Source organism: Psammomys obesus, unplaced genomic scaffold, assembly GCF_907164565.1.
Source record: "Psammomys obesus unplaced genomic scaffold, mPsaObe1.curated_primary_1811, whole genome shotgun sequence".
NCBI lineage: Eukaryota > Metazoa > Chordata > Mammalia > Rodentia > Muridae > Psammomys > Psammomys obesus.
The window spans coordinates 12,046,591-12,070,383 of record NW_026596064.1 but is presented as its reverse complement, the minus strand read 5'-3'; the positions used below and the strand labels follow the sequence as shown (position 1 = coordinate 12,070,383).

Sequence of the window (23,793 nt, the reverse complement as noted above, 5' to 3'; positions counted from 1 at the left end):
GGAGTTGATGTGGTCACTTCTGTGAGGCTGGTGGTTTGAGGTTTGCCACTGGTCTCCATGCTTTCACTATGTTGGTTCTGGGATAATGTTGATGATTCCTGAGTAGATGTGATAGGTGTTAACACTGTTGACAGTGTCTGTGGTGAAGATGTCATGGAGACTTCCGTGGAGGTTGTTGTAGGGCCTGGAGTAATCCTTGGAATTGTGTACGCTGTGTCTACTGAGGTGGTTTCTGTGGAGGGTGTACTTGGAGGTGAGCTGCTCCTGCTGGGAGCATGTGGGGAGGTTGTTTTGGGGGGAACAGTCCATATCAACGTGGTTTGACTTGTGAAGGATGAAGCAGTCGTTGTGGTCACCTCTGTGAGGCTGGTGGTTTGAGGTTTGCTGCTGGTTTTCATGCTTTCAGGGTGTTGTTTCTGAGATAGTGTTGACAGTTCCCGAGTAGATGTGATGGGTGTCGTCACAATTGACAGGACATGTGTTGACTTTTTTGTTGAGAATTCTGTAGTGATAGATGTGGAACTTTGCATATACACTGGTGAGGTTTGTCCTGTGTTACTTGACATCATATCTGTAGAGGCTGTTGAGGTGGACGCTTCCATGTACTGAGATGTGCTTTTGGTGCTGGGAGAAGAGTGTGTCTGCTGTGTTGTTGCTGGAGCATTTAAAGAAAACAAACAAGGTCTTTATCACCCTGCAGAGTTTAGTTCAGTGAAATGAAAGTTCAACCCAATTCTTTCATACATCTAACAATCTCTTAAAGTTCTGTACAGAGTGATTTCTGTAAGATTTTGTTTATTTAACCAGAGCCATAAATTCTACTCACAGGAACACACCAATTTACTGATAAATATCACAGTAAGTAACTTGTGATGGCATTTTGCTTTCATTATAGATATTTTTGTAAGATAGTAACATCTCATGGATCCCATGAACCCTCTGTTTTCCTCATGTTAAACTTGGAAGCCAAGAACCATATGCCACAGTCCGCAACACCACGTAATTAAGATATGCACACAGATCATGTCATCAAAACCTTTCCAATTATAGCTGTGTGGGAGGGTAGGTTGAGCAGCAGAGCAAAATCCTGTCTCACTGGGCTTCAAGCCACCTTGAAAAGTCCCCCAAAATATTTTCTGTTAGTATCTTTTGTAATGAGAAGGGAAAAAAAAAAAAAACACATCAATATAACCGTGGATCCAGCATGCGGCAGTTGCATTTAGCTTCAGCAACATAGGTGGAAAATATTTTAGGGTTTCTTCTTTTTCAGAAGAAAAAAAAAGAACTCAGAAAGAGATAAGTACCCAGGGCCTGTGAAAATCATAATGTAATGAGATGAAAAGAAAATCACAACAGAGGGTCAAAGGGTGCCCCTATCACCCCATTTTATGTATGAGCAGTGACCCTTCTCTAGAATTGTATGTGGTTTGCAAGAGTCCTTCAGGACAACATATTTTCTAGTAGAAAGTAGATATATATGCGAACAGGATAACTTCCATGCATGGGTAAAGAATACAGCAACTGCTTAATGTACAAAGCATGCTTATGTCCACTCATGCCTTTGGTTTTCACAACATCTGTGTAAGTAAGGGTCATTGTTCCCATATTCCAAATGAGAGAATAAAGGCTTCTCACAGACCTGACTCTTTCAAAATTTCCAGCTCTTCATCGGATGCCAAGGCTATTACTCAAGTTCCTAGCCTCTACCTCAGAGCTCTCCATGTCCTTCACTGCCATGGCGGATGTTTAGGCAAAGAGACACCACAGAGCTCAATGTGCCAGACTCAGGACAGAAAGAGGAGGAAGCTCAGGAATGTGAGTGGAAGAGCAGCAGCAAGGAGAGTGGAAAGTGCATAGACCTGAAGGAGTCACTAGATGTATTTGGAGGTCTCATGTATTAAAGAGTATGGCCACCAAGATGGAGATGCTGCTGTTTTCTGCAAGGTGCCACTTGGCAGCTGCTGAGGTGGCTTTCCTTCACATGGTACGAAGGGGTGTCATGTGTCTCCATATTGCCAACTGTTGATTGCTCTGCTGGCAGAGAGCTAAGTGCTAGGAGGATCTTGGGCTTGTCATCTCCATGGCTCATCACTGACTTTATATTTGGAAACACTTGCCCTTCCGCATCTGCTCAGATACTTGAAGGTCAGACAGCCCTCAATGCCTAGAGGCAATCTAAAAGATGTTCTGTTGTATCGTCCTACTGCTGATTGGTTGTAATAAAGATCTTCCAGCTACTCGCTATCTGGAGCAGAAAGTGGAGGGCGGAAGTGGAGGGCGGAACTTCCGGGCAGAGAGAGAGGACTGCAGGGAGAAGAAAGCAGAACCCGGAGAGCCGGAGGCAGACATGGCAGGAAACTGATGGACAGGAACAGGATGGAGAGGTAAAGAGCTAGCGTCGTGGCAGGTCATAGGCTAGAATAATCGGGATAAGTTTAAACAGTAGCTAGAAGACTGCCCCAGCGAAAAGCCTAAACTTTAAACTCTATGTAAGATTCTATGTCATTATTAGTACCACTGGTGGTCCAAGAAAAGCCCCCGCTGGAGGTAATGTGAAAATTCTAGAAATCAGGGGACTGGAACAGTGGTTAAGAGAACCAGTGTTGGGTCCCCAAACTCCACATCCAACAGCAAAATCTCCAGTGACTTCTGCCCCAGTGGATCAAAAAACCTGTGCTCCCTGCAGTCTCTGGCACTCACACCCACTCCTACATAACAAACATGATTAAAGACCATGACTATAAGCCAGGCGGTGGTAGCTTTAATCGCAGTAATTGGGGGGCAGAGGCAGGCAAGATCTCTTATGAGTTCGAGGCCAACCTGTTCTACAGAGCAAATTCCAGGATAGCCGAGGCTACGCAGAGAAACCCTGTCAAACAAATAATAAAAGTAAAATAATAATAATAAATAGAAACCTTTAAAAATATTCTAAATATTGAGAAAGGAGGAGTGGACAAAGAAAGTTGGATTTGAGCACTGCCCAAAATATGCCTAACTACTCTAGTGCCTAAATCAATACTACTAAAATATTTTTTTAAATTCCTAATCAAAAGATTTATCATGACTAACCAAAATGAGATCACTCAGAGCAGTGACTATGCTAACTTTTCATGGGCTTCTTAAGTGCTTAGAACTCTGTCGCACACGTTCAGGGACTCCTAGCAAACCTGTCAATAACATAAATGAATGTTTTTTCAAAATCCTGTATCACAAATGTCCCTCAATTGAGAAGGCATCATCAATTTTGTGCCCCCAGCCTCAGGAATTTAGAAATAAAGATTTAATGTTAATATATCTGTCGTGATTGGAAGTGGCCAATCTTTTTTTTTTTTTTTTTTTTTTTTTTTTTTTACTGGGGTAGAAAGAAGTCATTTGGGACACTGTGCATCCTACTGCTCTGAGGAGCCAGAGCTAGTCAACAAAACCTCTAGCTCAGAGGTTAGAGAGAAATTCTCTGGGGGAAAGCCCTGGAAAATCAGTCAAACCAAAGAGAGGTGGAGGTGCAGGCTTCCCACAGAGAAGCCATCTGCTCAGCACTTGGAAGCCTGAGGCAGGAGAATCTCAGGTCCCCAGTGAGTTTGAAGCCTACCTAAACTACATAGTAAAAACTATCCAAACCCCGAAACGGAGGGGAAAAAAAAAATCTAAGAGCTGAGAATGCGGCTCAGTAATGAAACCTGTGCTTTTCAAATTCAGAACCCTGGGCTACCTGTCTCAGGACTACTGTGAGCAAGACTTCTCTGACTTGAGGATTTCTTCCGTGAGATGAGAAAGGTAAAATGAATCTGCAGTTGTGAACAGGGAAGGGAAACTGCAGGAGGAGAAGCTAATGTCCTGGCTCCAGCAGTGACTCATTGTTCTTGGATGACCATAGTCCTCGTTATCCTCAGGGACTCCATTCCAAGGATCCACTGTGTGCCCGGAACCTTGAACAGTATCCAATGCGATAATGATTTTTTTTTTTTTACCTGTACACACACACTATGTTAAAGTTTAACGTATAAATTGGGCATAAAGAAGAGTTTAACAACAATAATAACACAGAACAGCAATAACTTTGGTACGTTATTTAAAACCCGTGAATTATTCAGTTCTGGGGTTTTCCATTTAATGTGCTTAAGACTTCAATCGACTATAGGAAGATATTATCTTATAGCATTGTTCTTTTTTAAAAGTGAATGGAACTTCTTTTTCCTCGGGCTTGGCATGGGAAAAGGAGCATTAGGAAGGCCAGGCAGCTCCATACCAGCCTCCAGCCTTCAAGCTGTTTTTTTCAACCTGAGTGTCTACAAGTAGAAAGGCAGTTCTCAGAGAAATGACCTGCTGAGAAGGCCTTTAGGTTCACATTGCAGTTCTTAGAGTTGCTCCTGCTTCATTCTCTCCCTCCCCCCATCTCTCTCTCCATCACACAGGAGCCCAGGTCAGTCTCAAATTCACAGTCGTCCTCTGGCCTCAACCTCCTTGGTGAATTAGAGGAGTAAGCCACCACGTCCAGCTCCTTCGTCCCCTCCTTGAGAGCACCATTCAGCCTTTCAAGCGAGAGAATTTCTGAATCAGCTCTGATTTACACAAATCAAGTGACTCACTCACTTCCAAGCCTGGGAACCTTATCTACAGCAGCCGCTTTCTGGGGAGCTGTCTACACCTCTGTAGGCAAAGAAGTGGACTGAACAGCAGAGTGCCTCAGTGCACATTCCCATCGGGGGTGTTGAGGATTATGTAGTTTTGACTTTACATAATCTCTTCCAGCATTTGCAAGAAGAATGCTTTGTGGCTGATTTTACAATGCTAATGTAACCTTAATGTTAAAACTGTACAAAGACAATCCAGAAAGAAAAACTACGATGAATAAATCTTGGTAATAACATCCACAAAAATAGCCTACATGAAATATTAGTAAGCCAAAACCAACATTAGATTTTTTTTTTTAGAGTATATTATGGACAAGCTGAATTTAGACCAGAAAAGTAAAATAAATGTTAGACCTAATGAAAATCACCATATAAATCAAGAGGAAGGTGGGGGGGGGTGTCCATCGAGGGACATAAGTTATTTAAAACCTATGACTTTTTCATGCCTTTCTTTTAAATTCCTAAGGGCCAGCTGTGGTGGTGCACACCTGTAAACTCAGTATTTGGGAGGCCAAAACTGGAAGACTGATGATGGGTTTGATGCCAGCTTGAATAAGATGGAGAGACTTTGTCTCAAGAAAATAAAAGCTCTGGGCTGCTGAAATGGAGCAATGGTTAAAGGTGTTGCCTGCCCAGGACCCACATAGTGGGGAAGAGAAAACTGACCCCCACAGTTGCCTTATGACCTCAACATGTATATCATGGCATAGGTGTGTGTGTGTGTGTCTGTCTGCATGTGTGACATATAAGGAAGCTAACATCTTTTGTTTGCTAGGAACTAGGTTGTTTACATTTATTTGTGTGTACCCATCATTAACCAAGAAAGTGTCTAGTTTCTTGGTTGCTAGCAAACAAAAGATGTGAACTTCATCATCTCCATCAACAGTATAACATGAAAAGCAATAATGCAGTAAGTACAGGCAAAGTGGTGGAAGTATTTCCTGTACAGTCAGGAATCAGGCCAAGAAACCACCAGTCACTCTTAGTTATTTACACCGGAGGCCTTGGCAGGTGCAGCGCAGGAAAAATAAACAGAAGACACAGGATGCAGAATGTCTTTTTTCATATGGAAAGAAAAGAAACAAGCCTACAATTATTGAAAGAGTATGTAATTATTTATACAGAAAAGAAAATTGGACTGGAGTGCAGAAATCACAGAAAGGAAGGGAGGGAGGAGGAGAGAGAGGGGAAAGAGGAGAGGAAGGAAGAAGCCTTTCCGATTTATAAATTATTAGCAAAGTTTTACAAATATGGTCAAATTTTTGAAAAAAATTCTTCCCTATACGTTAATATGAATGTATTTTTAATACCTAAAAGTGTATGTATATTTACACACAAAGACCGAAATGTTTATGTAGTGACAGAAATATAAAGTCCTGAAAACAAATCTAACTAAGACATGTTTCATCTTACCGGCAAAGTCACACATGTAACTTCACTGAAACATGTGAAAGCAGGCATGACCAGTTTACTCTTTTGGGAAACAGATGAAAAACCAAATATCTATAGTCTCATTGCCTAGACATCATGCTTTTCCCCAAGATATTCCTGTGTCATATATGTGTGTCTGAATGAATGCTCTGGTTGGTTTCCTTCAACTTGACCTAAACATATTGGGTAGAAGGACAAGTAATGGAGAAAATGCCTCCATTACATTAGGTCAGCCTGAAGACAAGCCTATGGGATACTTTCTTGGTTAATGATGGATGTGGGAGGGTCCGTCTGATTGTGGGCATTGTCACCCAGGGGGAGGTGGTCTTGGGTTGTGTAAGAAGGCGGGCTAGGGAGGCCATGGAGAGCAAGCTAACAAGCAGCACCCCACCATGGTCTCTGCTTCAGTTCCTGCCTCTAGTTCCTGCCCTGACCTCCCTCAGTGAGGGAGTGTGACCTGAGAATTGGAACTTTCCTCCCCAAGTTGCTTTTGGTCATGGTGTCTCTCACAGCAATAGAACTGTGAGACAGTTCTATTGAGAGACAGTGTGTACGAGTGTAAAGTGTGCATGTGTGTTTGTGTGTGCGGTCTTATGTTGTGGATATAAACATGTTTTTGTTTTAACCCCACATGTGGGACGTGGGACTGATTCAGAGAGTCCACAGCAGCAAACAGTTTGCCTCCTGCGGTCTTTGAGAGGCGCTTTTTGCCGGCTGCAGATGGTTTAAATCTGAGGACTCTGAGAGAGAAGAAATGCCAGAGCCCAGAGAGTGGAGCAAGGAGAAAGAACAAGGCTTCTGCCGCTTCCCCCTTGCTGCTCCTAGGTGCTGTCGTGAGAGAAGTTGAAGAGCTGAAACTAGGATTGGACTGGCTCCAAGGAACCCTAACCATCAGGAAGCAGCGAAGAGAAGTGTGCCCCCTCGCCCACTAACCCTTTCTCTTTCCTACCTGGTGTTGGGGTGTTGGAGGGGTTTGGGGTGGAGTAAGGAGAAAGAGATATAAGAAATGTAAATAAAAGAGTTTTTAGAAAGTACACCAACAGTCTTGCTTTGCAAGTGCATTGTTTTAAGTTTGCCTTGTTCCGTCAGTGCTTCTTTGTGTTACTATTTTCATAAACAGAGAGGAAATCAGTCTTCTATGTCTTGGGCGATAGTTGTCCCCTCCCCCACTTTGGAGCCTGCAAGAATGGTTCAGAGGGGAGTGGGTGAGCTCAGATCAAGAGCAAGACCTCACACACTGCATGAAAGTGCTCGGCTGAGCTCTGAAGACCCCCTTCCTAAGAAAGCCATACTCAGCCCCTCAAGCCTTCCTGCGTCAAATTGTCATGTTCCTGCAAACAGGAGCAGCAGGCACAGTGACTGGAGCAGCAGGCACAGGGACTGGCCCTCGCCTGAGGAACATTTGCAGCCATCCACCTCTCCGTGCAGTCCTAAGAACACAGGGGCAGGAGCACAGCCTCCTTCCTGGTTTACAACTTTTTCCTTCATGCGGACACGCCCGTGTGCATGCAGCCCTGTGTGCACGCGTGTCTGCATGCCTCTGAAGGTCAGAGGCCGGGGTCAAGGGTCCTTATCGATTGCTCTCCGCCTTATTTTACAGACAGGGTTTCTCACTGAAATTAGAGCCTGCTGGGTGTGCTAGACTGACTGGCTGAGGAGTTGCAAGAACCCGCTGTCTCTACCTCCCCTCACTGGGATCGAAACTGTGCACTCTCTGATGCCGGGAACCAAACTCGGGTCCTCAGGCTTGTGTGACTTTAGGGACTGAGCTACCTCCCCAGACCTGGCACAATTTTTCTTAATAAATCATACCTGTGCTTGTCCCACATGTTGCTGGTACATGTATGATACTCCGTGTGTGAGACTGTTTATCCAGGAACCCTGGAGAACAGTGGGCACAATTTTTAACTCCGTATAAAAACATTAATAATGTCCATCAGAAGACTTTATGTGTTGTGTTTGTCATGGGTTTTTTATTATATCATTGATGCAAGCAAGGAAGCTAACATCTATTTTTCGTTTGTCAGGAGGACTATGTTTTTTTATGTTTATTTAACTCACGGCTGGGTAACTCAGCTGTGTCCATGTTGTAAGCTCATTGACTATCTCTGCACATCATGTTCAGCTTTGTTTCCATTACTTCAGCTCATTTCCTAAACATAAGTTTCTGTGAGTGGAATAACTGGTTAATGCCATAATATAAATTCATGTTATTCATATTATTGTCAGATTCTTGGAAGAAAGGTCATGCCACCTTGCCGTACCATTGCGAGGTTATGGCAGGCCCCATTTCCCAACATCCTCTTCTTCTAGAAGCTCTTTGCTTTGTGTTACTGACTTTAAATCTTACCCAACAGAGCTGTGACCTGACAGTCTTGCTTGTACAGGTTTGTTTACAGAGCTTTCTGGTCCTGATTGAGCTACTGCGTGTCTTTCCTGACAACAGACAAGAAGGCAAGAGCTGCTTTGTTTTCATATTTGGGATATAAGTGAAAGAAAAAAAACACACAACTTTTCACTCTGTTGGGCCTTGAGAAGGAAGGGTTCCATGTTAATACAACAGACACTACACTGATTTTTTTCCCTGTCTTTCATCACTATTTATACGACACCTCATAAGCCATTTCCCGAAAGGACTGGTTAGCTCTTTGGGGAAATGATTTGCAGATTAATTATCTACTAATATTAGGCAAGTCATTCTCAAGTACAAAGCACTTTCTTATCTTTGGTAAGAAAGTGGTCCTCACGAGGTAGGATGGGGATGGGGGTGGCTCCCAAGCATCCTGCTCTTGCGGTGAACCCAGGTTTGGTTCCCAGCACCCACATCAGCTGTCCATAACTCCAGTTCCAGGGAATCTGACACCCTCTGGCTTCCCGGGGACCTGTGTAAGTGTGGTGCGCAGAAACTCAGACAGGCACACACACGATTACAAATACATAAATCATTTTACAAATGATAAGACAAATTAGAATCCCTGGGGAATCTTTAAAAATGTGACCTTGTGTACAGGGGAGGGTGGTTTATGCCTAGAATCCCAGCACTTGGGAGGCTCATGGATTGCCTCAAGTGTGAGGCTAACTTGGGCTATTAGAGGTAGTGTCTGGGCCACAAAGTGAAAACTAATCTATGACCAAAAAAAAAAAAAAAAAAAATGTCCTTGAGCTGACATTGAGTCATTGAGTCTAATTTTTTTTTTTTTTTTTTTTTTTACTTGTGGATAGAATCGGGAATCAGCAAAGTGAAATGATGGGTGTGGAGATATGATATTATGAGAATTTATCTTACACTGTAAGAGACTGAAACTTCTGCTGGACCTTAAAGCCGAAAGTAATAACACACCTCATTTGAGACCTCAGACGTCTATCCCACTGTGTGCTCGGCCTGTTTGTTTAACCTGCCTTTGAGAGAACAATGTGGCACCCCACCTAGCCTTACGTCTCCCACGCGATCAACTTTTACAACCTGGGCTAACGCACAGTTGCAATCTTTTTCTGTTGTTTTTTGCTTGGCTGGTTGGTTTTGGTTTTGGTTTTTCTGGACAGGGTCTCTCTGGGGCCCTCGCTGTCCTAGACCTTGTAGACCAGGCTGACCCGAATCTCACAGAGGTCTGCGTAGCTTCTGCCGTGCAGCCTAACCTCCCCCCCTCCTGTTAATTTTTAATAACGGCTTCCAGATGTCCAGGATGAAGCGCTCTGAGTCACTTTCCATTCCTTCCTCTTCCTTGTCCCCAGCGCTGTAGTCTGGCACCAGCTGTCATTCCCCAAGTAACTCCTCTCATGTCCCCCCCCCCCCCCGTTGTCTTTGCTGAATCATTTTCACCACCACCGCCCCCTTCATGGCTCTTCCTAAGTCCAGTTTCCTGTTCCAGGCTATGCTCTGAGTATGGTGTGGGCTTGTCCCTCAGTGGCTCACCTGTTGGAGACTTGCTTCTCAGTATGGTGGTGAGACCTTTACCAGGAAGGCTCATGGGAAGCCCTTAGGTCACCTGGAAGCACGTCCTGGGAAAGGGTTATGGGACTCCTCTCTCCTCCTCCCCCTCCTCCTCCTCTCTCTCTGTCTCTGTCTCCCTCTGTCTCTGTCTCTCTCTCTCTCTGGCTTCCTGTTTTGGTGGAGTGAATACTCACTCTCATAAGTGCTCTGACTGTTTTGCCACGGGGTCCTCCCCAGCACCTATATGTTCATTTCAAACTGTGAGCTAAAGGAACTTCTTTTCTTTATCAAACTAACCTACCTCTGAGATTTTTTGTTATAGTAATGAAGAGTTGGCTAATACCGTCCCAACAACTGTTTCCCTCCTACTACTGTTAGGTTATCAGTTAGAGGGACCAGGAAGAACTGCTCTATGAAATGGTCTGCGTTGCCTGCCCTGGAAGGACATTGCATGGGTCTAGCTGCCACGTAAGATCCATGGAGACTGGTCCTCTCTTCACACCTGTGATATGACGTGTGTGGATCAGGATACCAAAGCAGTTCTCAGAGGTAGGTTATTTGTCGGTGTTTGAGCCTCTTCTGGTGTGGCGGAGTGTCTAAGAATGCTGTCAGGGCACGCGTGACAGGATGGTTTCTGTAGGAAGGAGTGGCCACCACCGAGGCATTCTCGGACTTCAGGTAGTTTAGCGGAAGGCATGTCTCCACGTGGAATCCTTGACCACCAACCCGCTTTTGTGACTCAGTGGGCCACACGTTGAGCTGCTCGGTCTGCCACTGGTGGCACGTTTGAACTCTTTGAATGATAAAAATAATTTAACGCCTGCTATTTTCATCATGCTTTGTACCTTATGTCACCAACAGTGGCCCAGACTGCACAGTGAGGAAACTAGGGCTCGGTGACTTGCCCACCATCTCCAAAGCAGAGGTCCGAGGATGCTAAGGCAAGGGACAGAGCTGTGAGGAGCAAGCCCCTGCTCAGCTCCAGGAGGGCCACCTGCTACCTGGAGTTCTTGGCCTGCCATGTGGATGGGGAGCTGAGCCTGGGGACAAGCCACACACACGTCTAAGAGCAAAGAATGTGGTGCTGGGACATTTCTGACTATTTCCTGCTTCTTCTTTCTGTGACAGTCAGTGTGAGTTGTGGGCTCTTGCCCCCTTGGGGTGACAAAACCACTTTCTGACGATACATGTGGTACAGCCCCAAACGGAAAAGTTTCGAGGTCCTAAGAGAGGAGAAGTCTCGTCCAGAAATGGCGAGGCCATTGGCACCAGCTCTGAGGCGGGGCCGTACCTCATAACCGTGTTCCGGAGACCTCAGTCCATGCTCCATCCATGCTAGCCTCAACAAGCTCATGCCTCCCAGCTGTGTGGTTCCTCCCAGGGCGTCAGAGATGTAGAGGTTGAAAGTGAAACCAGATGTCACTCTTTACAGTAGCCCTACGGTGACTCCACAGTCCTGAGAAGGTGACGGGCGTGTTGTTGGTTCAGGAGGAGTGGTGGCAGCTGTGGTGAAGATGCTGGAAGGAAACATTCCAAAGGGTGGCGTGTCATAGAAGAGAAAAGCAAACCTTCCCCTTGCATGCTCTGTGGACCGAGGCTGTGTCTTAGCACCTGCTCTGTTTGTCTTGGGTTGCTCCTGGAACTAGAGGTGAAAAAAACAAAACAAAACCCATAAACCCAACTTCCCACAATGCATCACTCTCCCACTGTCCTGTTTTTGGCCGGTGAGCCCTTTGCAGGGTCACCTGGGAAAGAGTAGAGTCCGAGTAAAAAATCCAACTGTACCATTTGAGCAGCAAACGCAATGAAAAGTCTGAAGAAGCTGAGAGTGGGAGGGCCATCCTTCCATCCTCCATGGGGATATGCCATGTGCAATCCACCTCAGAACCAACTGACAGGTGTTACATCCACGGTATCCCTGGGGCCGGGAGCTATATGGCTTGAGAGCTGTGCCCTTCCCAGAGCATGTTTGCTATCGGTAGCCAAAGAACCCAGAAGCAACCTCAGGCTAGGTGGGTATGCCCACCTGAAATGGGAGTCTAAGCAAGACAAGCCAAGATGGCAGAGGCTGGAGGTCAAGCTTCTGAGCGCAGAAGCTGGGCTGGTATGTGGAGGCTGTGGTGGGTCTTGGTGCTTCATGGGTTGTCCTGGAGTTTCTAGATGGTGGGAGAAGCGAGGTGAAAGGACCTCACCCAAGGCAGAACTCCAGGTGGAGAAGCTCCTGGGCTGACTGGCCTTGTTTGATGGCTCCAGCAGATGTAGCTAGAGAGAAGGGTTGAGCCATGTAGAGTCTGCTGGGAGGCCTGGATTCTGGAAGGTTTTCCTTGATGACATGGACCTAAGTTTTTAAGGTTGGTGCAGAGAACTCGGGTTCCATCTGCTGATGAGGAGAAATCAGATCCTGACTCGAGGAAGTCAGGCTAGTGATGGTAATATTTGAATTGCCCGGGTGCTCTGATCTTCACTGGGGTCCTTGGGATAGAAGGGAAGGGAGAGGGAAGTGATGACGAGGAACAATGGTGACTCCTCTTGTGGCTCCTGCCAGGCACGCTTGCTTTTGGAGTCATCTCCCAACATGGTTCTTTCGGAGCAGGATGTGGGCAAGACATGGCAGAATCCAGTGGGTCCATGAACTGACGTGTAGACTTACGGCCGACCAGCACCTGCTGTGCGACTCTGGCAAACGATTTGATTCCCCTGAGGCTTGGGGTATTTATCTATGAGACTGGGACAATGACCGATACGTGTGACACCGACAAGGCAGTGGGCTCCCGGCTGCCTTGTTATTCCACTGACACCCTGTTCTGTCCATTTTTCAATCCCGGTCTCCAGGATGATCATTTCAAAGGTCTTTCTAAAGCCTTCAAGTTCACCCCTTTACTGAAAGCCCCTCACTGCCTGCCCACATTAGTTACTTAAAATCAATACTCCATCCCGCAGCCTGCTGGTCTAGCTGTCTCCTGACAAATCCAACGGGCCAGTCTCTGTGAGATGCTCCGCAAGCTCTTGCCATGCCAACTCATGCCTGGCACCCCGCCCCCATATTTCCTCCCCAACCATCATCATCCTTAGCTCGTACACGCAGCAGTTCCTCAAAGACGCCTTCCTGGACTCAGTCTAAACGAAGCCCCTCATCATCTCCTTCCTCATCACTCCCTGGGAGCACGTCTGCTGTTACTTAATGCCTGTGTGCAGTTGGCCAGATCTTAACAGAAAGCTGGGCCAAGGGCTCTTTTATTCTTCACTGCGCACATGCAGGGTAGGGGTAGGGGCAGTCTGAGAACAATGTCGGGCACAGGGAGGGAACCCAAATTAACAAATGAATGGATGATGGTTCTCTTTTGCCAGCATGTCTGTTCTTTCCTCCGTGGGTGTGATATGGGATTGTTGGGAAGTTTGTTTGTGGGCAATTGTATGTGGCTAAGGAAACCTGGATTCTTGTCCCAGCTGCCTTACTTCTGGGCCATGTGACCTGAAACAGGTCAACTAAGTTAGACAGCTTTGGGAGGCAAGGACCATGACTTATCCATCTTAGTGTCCAGGGTCACTGGTGTGAGTAAACTTCAGGAAGTGAACAAATAGCTTTGAAGCCTGAATTGCTCCAATCTCCTGAATTAACCACATGGCACTGTTTGGAGTCCAAAGTACAGAGTCATCGTCTGTGAGTCCTTAAACATACACACACGGAGGACAGAGCTGCCCACCTCACTCGAGCACAGCCACCATCGTTAACATTTGGGCAGCACAACTGCCCTGTTCCTCCGAAAACATCAAGAATGCAACCTGTGAGGCGGCAGCAAATCGCTCTCATTTTGGTTCAGCGACTGAGTAGATGCCAGAGAATGAACGAGCTAAGACGAACAAACAGAAAGACACACAATGAAGGCAAAGGTTCAGACTAGGAGGGAGACTGGGCCTGTAGGTGTCAGATCTGGCCTGGAGGGAAGTGGCCGCACGCACTGCTCTGTGTGTCTTCTGTGAGGGATAAGAAACCAGAAAACAGACACAGCAGCAAAGACCGTTTCTTTGAGCACAGAAAATACCAACCGCTTCTCAATCGGTCTTCTCAGAAAAAACCAACTGGATAACAAAGACACAAGCCACTCACTTGTTAAGCAGTGCCTGGGCCATCTTCTCTCAGAGGCTGGCAGGGCATAGAGGACACTGCCCAGGGGAAAGGCCCCCTAGAAAACTGCAGTTAGAGTTTAGTCCCGTGGCAGAGGGAGGCCTTCATGGCAGCTCAGGCAATAAGCTATGTTTAGAATAAAGCTGGGCAGTAGTTGCAAGCCAACAGGGAGGATGGATAGTTCCTGGGGTTTATGGGACCTGCTATCTAACCAACAGAGATGCCCACTCTATTTCTTGGTTCCATTTTACTCCATGCCTCCCAATTCCAACCCATCAGAAGGATCCCTGTCAGAGAAGCTTGTGTGGCTCCTCTTGATGCGATCTCAATTCATCCTTGTGACAGCACTTCGTCATAGCCCCTTCTGTTAAACCTTGCCACCTGGCACACTGAGATTGTACAGCCGTTTATCTCTGCCTCTGATCCCACTGCTGGTGAGTTCTTCTCCTGTCACACCTGTTATTGAGCCTGCATCTCCTTGCTTTTCTCAACAGGACCTCCTTTGCTCAGGGGTGGGGAGTTCTTGGGGCAGGGGAATAACAGATGGGCTTGTGAAGTTTTGGTGGTCTTGGCTGCAGGCTGGGGAGGCCTTTGTTAGCCCAATGACAAAATTGGATGCTCTTTGAGAAAAGGCCAATGGGACTGTTCCTCCCACATATCCTGTGGTCATGGATCCTGTCCTCCATCCTGCACTAGCAATGGCCTCCTAGCCTCCCAGTGGCCACTCAAAGCAGTGATGTCACCTCTGTTACTAAGTCACTGATGGTCCTAACGGGGAAGCAAGGAAGTATGCTGCCAAGCTTCCTTTTGAGTCATTCCTGCTAGGAGCCAGAGGGGTGCTTCCTATCTGGTCCATCTCTGTCCTCATCTTCCCAGAACCTTCACTCTGGAGAGAGCAGGCTTTACCAGGAAGGAACTCTTCTGTGGAAGCTCTGAGCTTTCCATCCGACCTGGAGCCAAAGGCTTCTTCAGAGGTGGCCTGGGCCTGAAGCAACTCTCAGCAGCCGAGCACCGCAAACATGGCTCTGGCGGGCCTTGCCCTTCTCCCCTATCCCCTTTGCCTTGCTAAAAACGGTTAGATTGCGTTCCTAAAGCTAGCCACCAAGAACTATTCCCTTGTTTGGGTTTTGGTTTTTGTTTTCTTTTGTTTGGTTTGGCAGTTGTTCTCTTTTGTTTTGGTTTGGTATTTGTTTTTTGAGACAGGGTTTCTCTGTGTAGCCTTGGTTTCCTGGACTCGACTTGTAGACCAGGCTGGCCTCAAACCGTCTATTTCCTTGTTTGGCCATTTCTTCCTCCTGAGGCTGACTACCAAGGTCCAGCTATCAAGGTATTGAAGCCCAGCAAACAAAAGTCCTCTTTGGCTCACCTAGTTAACACACCCAATTAAGGCTTAACGCCTCATCCTAACAGGGTTTTCCTCTTTTCCCTTTATAAACTGTCATTTGCCTCTGGGCCTTCTACATCCTCTCTATCCAAGAGGCAATCCTTTGTACCACCCACCCCACCCCCAGGACAAATATCCCTTCCCTCCCTCTCCCTTGTTCCCTTCTCCTTACCCAGCGCCCTCTATTTCCCTGTCTCTGTCTCTATTCCCTGCCCTTTGTCCCTCTGGGGCAAATAAATCTCCTTTGTGCTGAGAACTGGGTCTTGAGATGTCTTTGTGCCAATACCGTGGTGTTCCTTTACTGTCAGCAGGTGTGAGCAGACAGTTTAGATGCAGACATATGGGGCCTTAGTAGACACCTCAAGGAGCCAGAAGGATTGCAGGGTCCCAGAGCTCCCAGAAGCCTCCTTAAGCAGTTTGCTGACTGGATTTTCCCATGAAGCCCCTCACACTGTCCCATTTCCTGCTGTAAACTTCACTGCTGCCCAAATCCACCCTCCTGTCATCACAGGACTCCAGGACATGCCACACTCCCTTGAATCATCCATCTCCATCATACTCCTTTCCTTCTCTGGCCACGCCGCTCTGTTTTCTCCACCACCTGTACCCTGGATCCTCTCTATAGGACAGAGTTTCATGATCCAAACACTTTGGGGCAAGTGGGAAGTTGGCACCAACACTTTTGAATTGTTTGTTTGTTTTTGTTTTTGAGACAGGATTTCTCTGTGTAGTCCTGGCTGTCCTGGACTCGCTTTGTAGAGCAGGCTGGCCTCTAACTCACATCACTCTGCCTGCCTCTGCCTCCTGAGTGCTGGGATTAAAGGTGTGTGCCACCAACACCCAGTTGATACCAACCCTTTCAGAGTTGACTTTCAGGAAATATTTAAAAACACCTTTTATTTATTCTTTGACAATTTAATACACCTGCACAATGAATCGTAATCACATCCACACCAAGAGTTGTCATTTGTTTTGTTTGTTTGTTTTAGAATAATTCTCACACTATAGCTCAAGCTAGCTCATACCTAACTCCCAAGCTTAGGCTATCCTCAAACTCACAGTAACACTCTTGCTTCAGCCTCCTAAGTGCTAGATGAGACTTGAACTCTCAGGTCTGGCTTTTAAAAAAAAGAAAATGCTTATTTTCATGTGTATGGGTATTTTGCCTATCTAAATGTCTGGATGTCTACCATATGTAGACACTACCATATGCAGTGCCCAGAGAGGCCAGGAGAAGGTGTCAGGTATCTTAGGCTGGGGTTACAGACAGTGTGAGCTCTATGAGGGTACAGGGAATTGAACCCAGGATCTCTAAGAAAAGCAGCCAATGCTCTTAACCACTGAGCCATCTCTCTAGCCTTTCAGACCTGCCTCAGGTCTGGCCTTAAGTGCTTGCAGCTTGCTTTCTGCTGGTGTTTTGTTTGTTTTTGTAACTCTGGAAATTGAACCCAGGGCTTCAGGCTAGTTAAACAATCGACCTATCACTAAACCACATCCCAAGTGCTAGAGCTGACATTTTCCTTTTTTTTAGTTTTGAGATTGGGTATCATGTATCCAGGCTGGCCTCAGCTGAGTATATAGCTGAGGATGACCTTGAACTCCAGACCCACCTGCCTCTGGCTCCTGAGCTGGGATCACAGATATGTACCACCTTGTCCAGTCACAAGAGTTGAGGTTAAATCACAGAATGTGAAACATTTAAGGACTGGGCAGAAGGTACAGAGTATGCGGGTAGCACAAGCAAGGCCCTGGGTTTGATTCCCCAGCCTCCCCCTCTCCAAAAAAAAAGGCAAGGCTGGGGATATAGCTGTCAGCGGTGCATTTTACTGAGCATGGGAAAATCCCTGGCTTCAATCTCAGCGTGTATTATTGTTGATGATGCTGACATTCTGAAGCAGGGTTTCTCTGTGTAGCCACAGCTGTCCAGAAACTCACTCCATAGACCAGACTGGTTTTGAACTCACAGAGCTCTGCCTGCCTCTGCCTCCTCAGTGCTGGGATTAAGAATTTAGAAATTTGGGTTGTGGTGTTCACTGCCCTGCCTTGAATATAGAGAGCAAAGGTCTGGAGAGTTTGGATACAACTTGCACTCAGGACCAGGACAGTTAACAAGCAAAAGCCAAAGCAACATGGCTCCCATGGCAACCCTTTCCTCCCAGCTAAGAAAGCCCTGAGTAGCAGCTGCCAGACTCGACCCTTCAGTACTGTTCTTTCTGGCTCCCTCAGGGGCTTCCAAGGAGCCACATCTATCTGGGTCTGGGTTCTGTTTTCATACATGCTGGTACTCTTTCCCAGGCCTGGGCCACCTCTGAAGATGGTGCTCCCTCCCTTCAGGAGGCATGGGAGCCTGGGGTAACTGTTTCATTTGCTTTTTCACAAAACGTCAAGGGAAACCAAAGCATGCCTGTGGTCTTCATGCTCAGAAGGCTGAGCCAGGAGGATTACACACTCAAGACTGATTTAAGCTACACACTGAGTTACATACCGAGAATCACGCTCTAAGAAGAGAAGGAGGAGGAATGAAAGACTGACTGAGCCACTTTTCCAGTGCCTGTCTCTCACTCTGTATGGGGTGCTCCCTCTGACCTGCTCCCCATAGAGCAGTGCTCTCAGCCAAAGCTTCCCCAGGCCTGTCGAGGTGGGGGAAAAAAGCTATGACTCTGACTTTGGACTCCTCGCCCTTCCCAGAACACTCAGACACCCCGATGTACAGAATGAAACCCAATTTGGAGTCAAGCCGGCAGCTGGGGAAGAGGCAGGAAGAAGTGTCAGAAACCTGGTGAACATCCCCAACAGGCCCCGTGCCCACCCCACTCTGAACCCTGTACATAGCAGACAGAGCAGGCTGTGTAGAGCCAACGTGGCAGCGCAGCTTTGAAATGGCAGGAGGTTATTTTGTCTCTGAGACAACACACCGGATGCCCTTAGCATCTCTGCGGCCTCTGCCCGTGCCTGGCTTCTGCTCCCACCATTCTCCAAGCCAGCCTGCCTCCTTCCTTTCCTTTCTTCTATGGTTTTCTCTTTTATGTCCGGTCTGCTTTAGTTCATTTATTTCTCACCTGTCTTGTTCTCCGATGTGACAGCTTTGTAAGTTTTTCTTTCCCTCCTGTCCCCAGCTTTTCTGTCTCTTCCCCTCACAGTCCCTCCTCAGCTCTCTCACCTCCTTGCTATGGCTCTGTCACTTTCGCTCTCTATGCAAATAAACTTCTGGTCCCCTCTACCATGGGTTCCCCTAGCCAGGCCACCTCCTGTCCCCAAGACAGCTCTGTTTCTCTCTGCCTCTGACCCTTCTCTTTGACTCTCTTTCTTGTGCTTGCCACTTTTATCTTGTGTCTTCAACCTTGTTCGAAATCTACTCATTCACACTTCTCTCTCTCTCTCTCTCTCTCTCTCTCTCTCTCTCTCTCCTCCTTTTTTATCCCCCTTCCTTCCCTCCCCTGGCCCAGGACTCTTTCCCAAATGCATCACTTACCGGGTAGCCCGAGGAGGCAAGAATACAAGCAGCTCAGACACACCCAGGGAACCCTCCAGTGAGGCCCTCTCATGGCTCCAAAGAGTCCTTCAGGCTCCCTCAGGAAGCTGTACAGCGCAGAAGTGGCAGCAGGAGGAGCAAAGGGGAACCTGTACCTACAGGCTGCTGGCCCCAAACAGGTGTATTTCCCTGAAGGGGCCAGAGTGAGCACTCTAGGGGGAGGAGGACAAAAGAAGGCGTGGCTTCATGCCAATCATCCTTGCCTGGTCTTTTCTTTCCTCAGTCCCCACCCCTTTCCCCCACCAGGAAAAAAAAATAATACCTGCACACCCATAGCTCTGCTCTCTGTCAACCTGAGCCAAGTGGGAGGAGGGTAAGAGAGAGATCTGGGGAAAGAGAAACGAGACTAACGGGAAATGAGAGGGCACCTTCCTGCCTAAGGTCCCTGGGACCTCTCCTCCCGCTCCTAGGTCTGCAATGGCTACGGCTACTATAGAAGGCAGCTGGGTCATTTCAGAAGAAAGGGCAGAGAGAGTAGGGAACGGAGAAAACGAACAATGAACAGCACAGAGATAATGAATTTGAGGCTATACAAACAGGATTAAAAAAGTGTGATTTCCAGATACTCTCACGAACATGGGGAGTGACAGCAGCTATCTGCAGTAAGGGGCGGAAGTAGAAATACCCTATAAGCCATCTTTTGAAAGGGGTGATGAGGTTAGACCATCAGTTCAGCATCAGCTCGTGAAACTTGTTGTGTGGCTTCTGTCCCGGGCAAGGAGCACCTGAGGCTCCGGGGGAAACGGCTTGAGCAATTTGCCAAGGCTGGTAAGGTTCATGTAGAAACTGGGTGGAATATGCTTACCCATAACACAGAAGTGAGGGGTGCCCCTAGAGATTTGAGGGCTTGGACCACCCCATTTTGGAATTCATCATTTTAGACCACTTCTCAGAACTGAGCCTCAAGCAAGAAAGGATACGAACCCCGAGGTGCTCCAGGAAGAATTCTGAAGTTGATGGAGGGCTGGCGGGTAAGCAGTACTAAGGATAATGGGAGGTTTCTCCTTAACCTTTGCCACAACATGCATCTCTGCTGCTAGCACCTCAAGGGGCCCTTCTCCAAGTGTGGGTGTCTGTGGGGTGACTGGTCCTAGAGCAATAGAGCCTAAGATAAGGAGTCAGAATTTTGGCATTCTAAGGCATAGCCAGCTTTGCCAAGGCAAAGCAGTGGCTGGCATTTCCATCTCAGAGGACCACCACAGAACACCACGGCAAGCCTAACACATGTTGACCGTGTGAGTAAGACACCTTGGTGTGGCCCGCTTTGACCTTATTGTGTAGATGCTGTAATTCACCACAGAGACATGTATGACATCCCAGGTACACACACCCCCGGGCATGAACAAAGTTATCCCATTGGCCTGCAGGAGCAGGGAAGCCGTGATGCCACAGAGGGATGTATAGCATCAGGTACCTTGGCAGGATAACGGGAAGCTGTCACTGAAAACAGTTGGCATAGGTACCCTTGACCTTAGGGGCCGTTCTTTTATGCCAGCTCTTTTTTTCTTTTAAGATTTATTGTTTCATCTTTTATGTACCTATGTATAAGCCTACATGAGTTTACATACAGCACAGAAACCTGCAGAGACTAGAAGAGGGCATCAGATCCCCTGGAACTGGAGTTAAAGACAGTTGTGGGCTGCCATGTGGGTGCTGGGAACTGAACCTCTGCAAGAGCAGCCAATGCTCTTTGCCACTGCACCATTTCTCTGACCTCCGTGTCAATCTTGCCCATAGTTCATCCTTATTAATTTGCCACCTGGGTTTTTGGTTGTTTCCTTTTGATTTGTTGAAACAGTGTCTTGCTATTATAGCCCAGGCTAGCCTGGAAATCTTCATCCTCCTGCTTCAGCCTCTAGAGTTGAGATTTCAGGAATGTGTTACCATACCTGGCTCACCGTTGGTGATAGTTGTGGTGATGGTGATGGTGGTGGTAATATTGGTGCTACTGCTACTGGTGATGATGTTCATTTGTTTTTGTTTTGTTGTCTTGGTGACACTCTCTAGATTACACTTTCTCACCCATGAAGGTCAAAAACCTCCGTGTCACACCAGAGGAACAACTGACATTAACCAAACACAAAGAATCTTCCATTTTTCAGGGTGTGGAAAGCTGGAGGGCTGCAAAGCATTCTCCAGAACACCTGGGCTTTAGCCCTAGCTTTGTTACCCAAGGTAAGTCACAGTCTCTTTGAGCTTTGTTTTTCCTCATCTGAAAAATGGGAGTAATAACACCAGAAAAGCTTAAGACTGAAGTGAACCTATAGATGAGAGAGTGTTTTACAGATGTTAAGATGCCAGCAGAGAGCATCTGGCTTGTGGTTTTATCCTGACATCATTCCTGAAGAGGGAAACAAATGCAGAAAGCAGGGAAAGAGAGTCTCAAGTGGAGAGCCTAAGCATGTCTGCCCGTAAAGGTCTCTCCTGCCTCCACTTTGGATTTTTCAGTACTGGGACCAGGAAGCAGGAAGCAGGAACCTCACGAGAGGAGGTCTGTGATATTCCCCTCGTCCCCTCCCTGTCTCTCTCCGTTCTTTCGGCTTTCCCTTTGAGCCTCGCTGCAAGGCTTGCTCATTTCCCAGTGTTAGGTGTTTGTACTAATGCCTCCTTCTTCACCCAGGTGAGTCATGAGGAATATTTTTTTCTTTTCTTCTGCCCTCCCAATGCATCTGATGGCTAGGTTAGGGGAGGAAATGATTAGCTTCTCCTAGCTGTGCCCTGTCAAGACCTCCCATGATTGCCGGCTGCAAAAAGAACTCTGTAGACATTTGGAGAAGGGAATGATACTAAAAGCTTTTCCCAGCCAGGCATGGTGGCGCACGCCTGTAATCCCAGCACTCGGGGAGGCGGAGGCTTTCCCCATGGTAGAGAGACTGACTGGAACAGACAGCTGAACTCTGGACAGAAGAGTCAGTCAGGATCTTGGCCCCATATGCTTGCATCAACACGCATGGGTGTACGGGTCAGAGAACAACATCAGCACCATTCCTCAGTCACCGCCCATCCTTCTTTAGGGGGCTTGGGGATGTCAAGGTCTCTCATTTACCTAGCCAAATAGCTCAAGTTGGCTGTCCAGGGAGCCTCAGAGGTCCACCTAGCCCCATCTCCAAAGTGCTGGGATCATAAGGGCATATCATCACACCTGGCATATTTTATGCAGGTTCTGGGTCTTGAACTCAGGTCCTTGTGCTTGCCAACCCAATACTTTACCAACTGAGCTATTCCCCCAGCCACTCTAAGGACGTTTCTAATTTCCAGCACACACCTTACACCTCCTCATTGGAGTGCTAATGAAATGACTCTGGACTAAATGAAAGTGTCAGAGTGAGAAGTGGAACAGTCATTAAAAACTGATTAAGTCTAGAGTTATAAAAAAAAAAAAAAAGATGTACAGCTAGAATGTGAGCCCCAGTGTATGGGGTGTGTGTGTGTGTGTGTGTGTGTGTGTCTCCAACTCTGGGCTGTGCCTAGTACTTCTGCAGCTCATTGGGGAGGGACTGAGGTTATAAGAGGTGAGTGCGTACCCCCCTCATCACTGCGTCATGGTCAGGCTGAGTGATCAAGTGAAACCGAGAAAGCTGACTTCCTTGATGGTTCTCGTCCTGAGTCACACACACAGAGCTGGAGTCTGAGCCAGGTCTTCCTGGGCCCAAAATGAAAGATGGGAATGAAACTGACAGTCCTTATTGTGTGCTTGGCTCTCTGTTACTTCCTCAGGGCAGCCACTGAGGTGGCCCTCGGGAGGTGACGTCCTGGCTAGCTGCAGAGAGAGACCCCCTAGCCCCCAGCTGCTTTTAAGCTGTCATCACGCCCTCCTTCAGGTGTTCCTTTGGCCAACGGCTGAACAAAGTAAAGACTGTTTCCACTCTGGGATTTTCTCAGAGGGGCTGCGTGTTCACCAGCGTTCCCACTGGGCAGGGCCTGTGACTCTGCCAGCTCTGCTGTGTCCTCCTGTTGGGATCCTGCCTTCTTAACATCGGGCCAGCCTTTTCACCCCAGTGCCATCTCTATTTCCAACAGGACCCAGCTTGAAACTTCAAAGGAGATGGTCGTTTCAGAGAGAAGAAACGGCCTCTGAGGTGGAACTCAGACCTAGGTCAGCCCCAGCTGACCAGCCTGGCCTCTCCCACTGGTCCATAGCTAACAACACATAGAGAAATAGAGCCTGCTGGGCCCTGTTCCCCGCTGCGCATGCTTCTTGGCCATGTGACCTGAGTGCAAAGGCAAGACTCTTATACTGTAAAAGATAACGAGGAAATGAACTGTCCTTACGGCCGGACCCAGCAACAGCGTGTTGTATGCTGATACCTCTGCAAAGGACAGAGTCGAGGTGATGAAGGATGAAGGCATTTGGCATTTGGACCACACAAAGGACCAGCCTCCTCCCAGGATAGGGTTTCTCAGCCCTTTTCTCTGGAAGGGTCAAACGTTTTCTTAGCGATTAGCTCATTTCCCTTTTCCCTTTACCAACATCTGGGCAAGTGTCCCCGTGAATCGGCTGCTTTGGGTGCACAGGAGGCGTAGGAGGCCAGGATTGGCTTAGAGCCCAGGATTCTCAAATTATTTGACTTGGCCAGCTTTAGTCAGAAAGAAAACCTAAGCCAGGAAGTTCACCACAGCAATAAGAGTAAAAGAAAGCATCCAGCCCCCCCAATTTAACACCTGAGTTCCATTTAACACCTGGGCTCTCTCGCTTTTAAAATCTGAACTAAAAACCTCAGCTGAATCTTAAAGTTAAAGGAGACTCCGGTAGCCACA

At 47.3% G+C, this 23,793-nt stretch overlaps 1 protein-coding gene across 1 annotated transcript in view; it reads right to left on the bottom strand.

Moving 5' to 3' along the window:
- Muc4 (mucin 4, cell surface associated) overlaps positions 1–602 on the bottom strand; it is a 25,201-nt gene extending 24,599 nt beyond the window's left edge. The window contains 2 exon segments of the mRNA XM_055625225.1: positions 1–2; positions 4–602. The exon segment at positions 1–2 is cut by the window's left edge and continues 393 nt beyond it. Coding sequence (XP_055481200.1) covers positions 1–2; positions 4–602 — 601 coding nt within the window.
- Between the last annotated feature and the right edge of the window lie 23,191 nt (positions 603–23,793).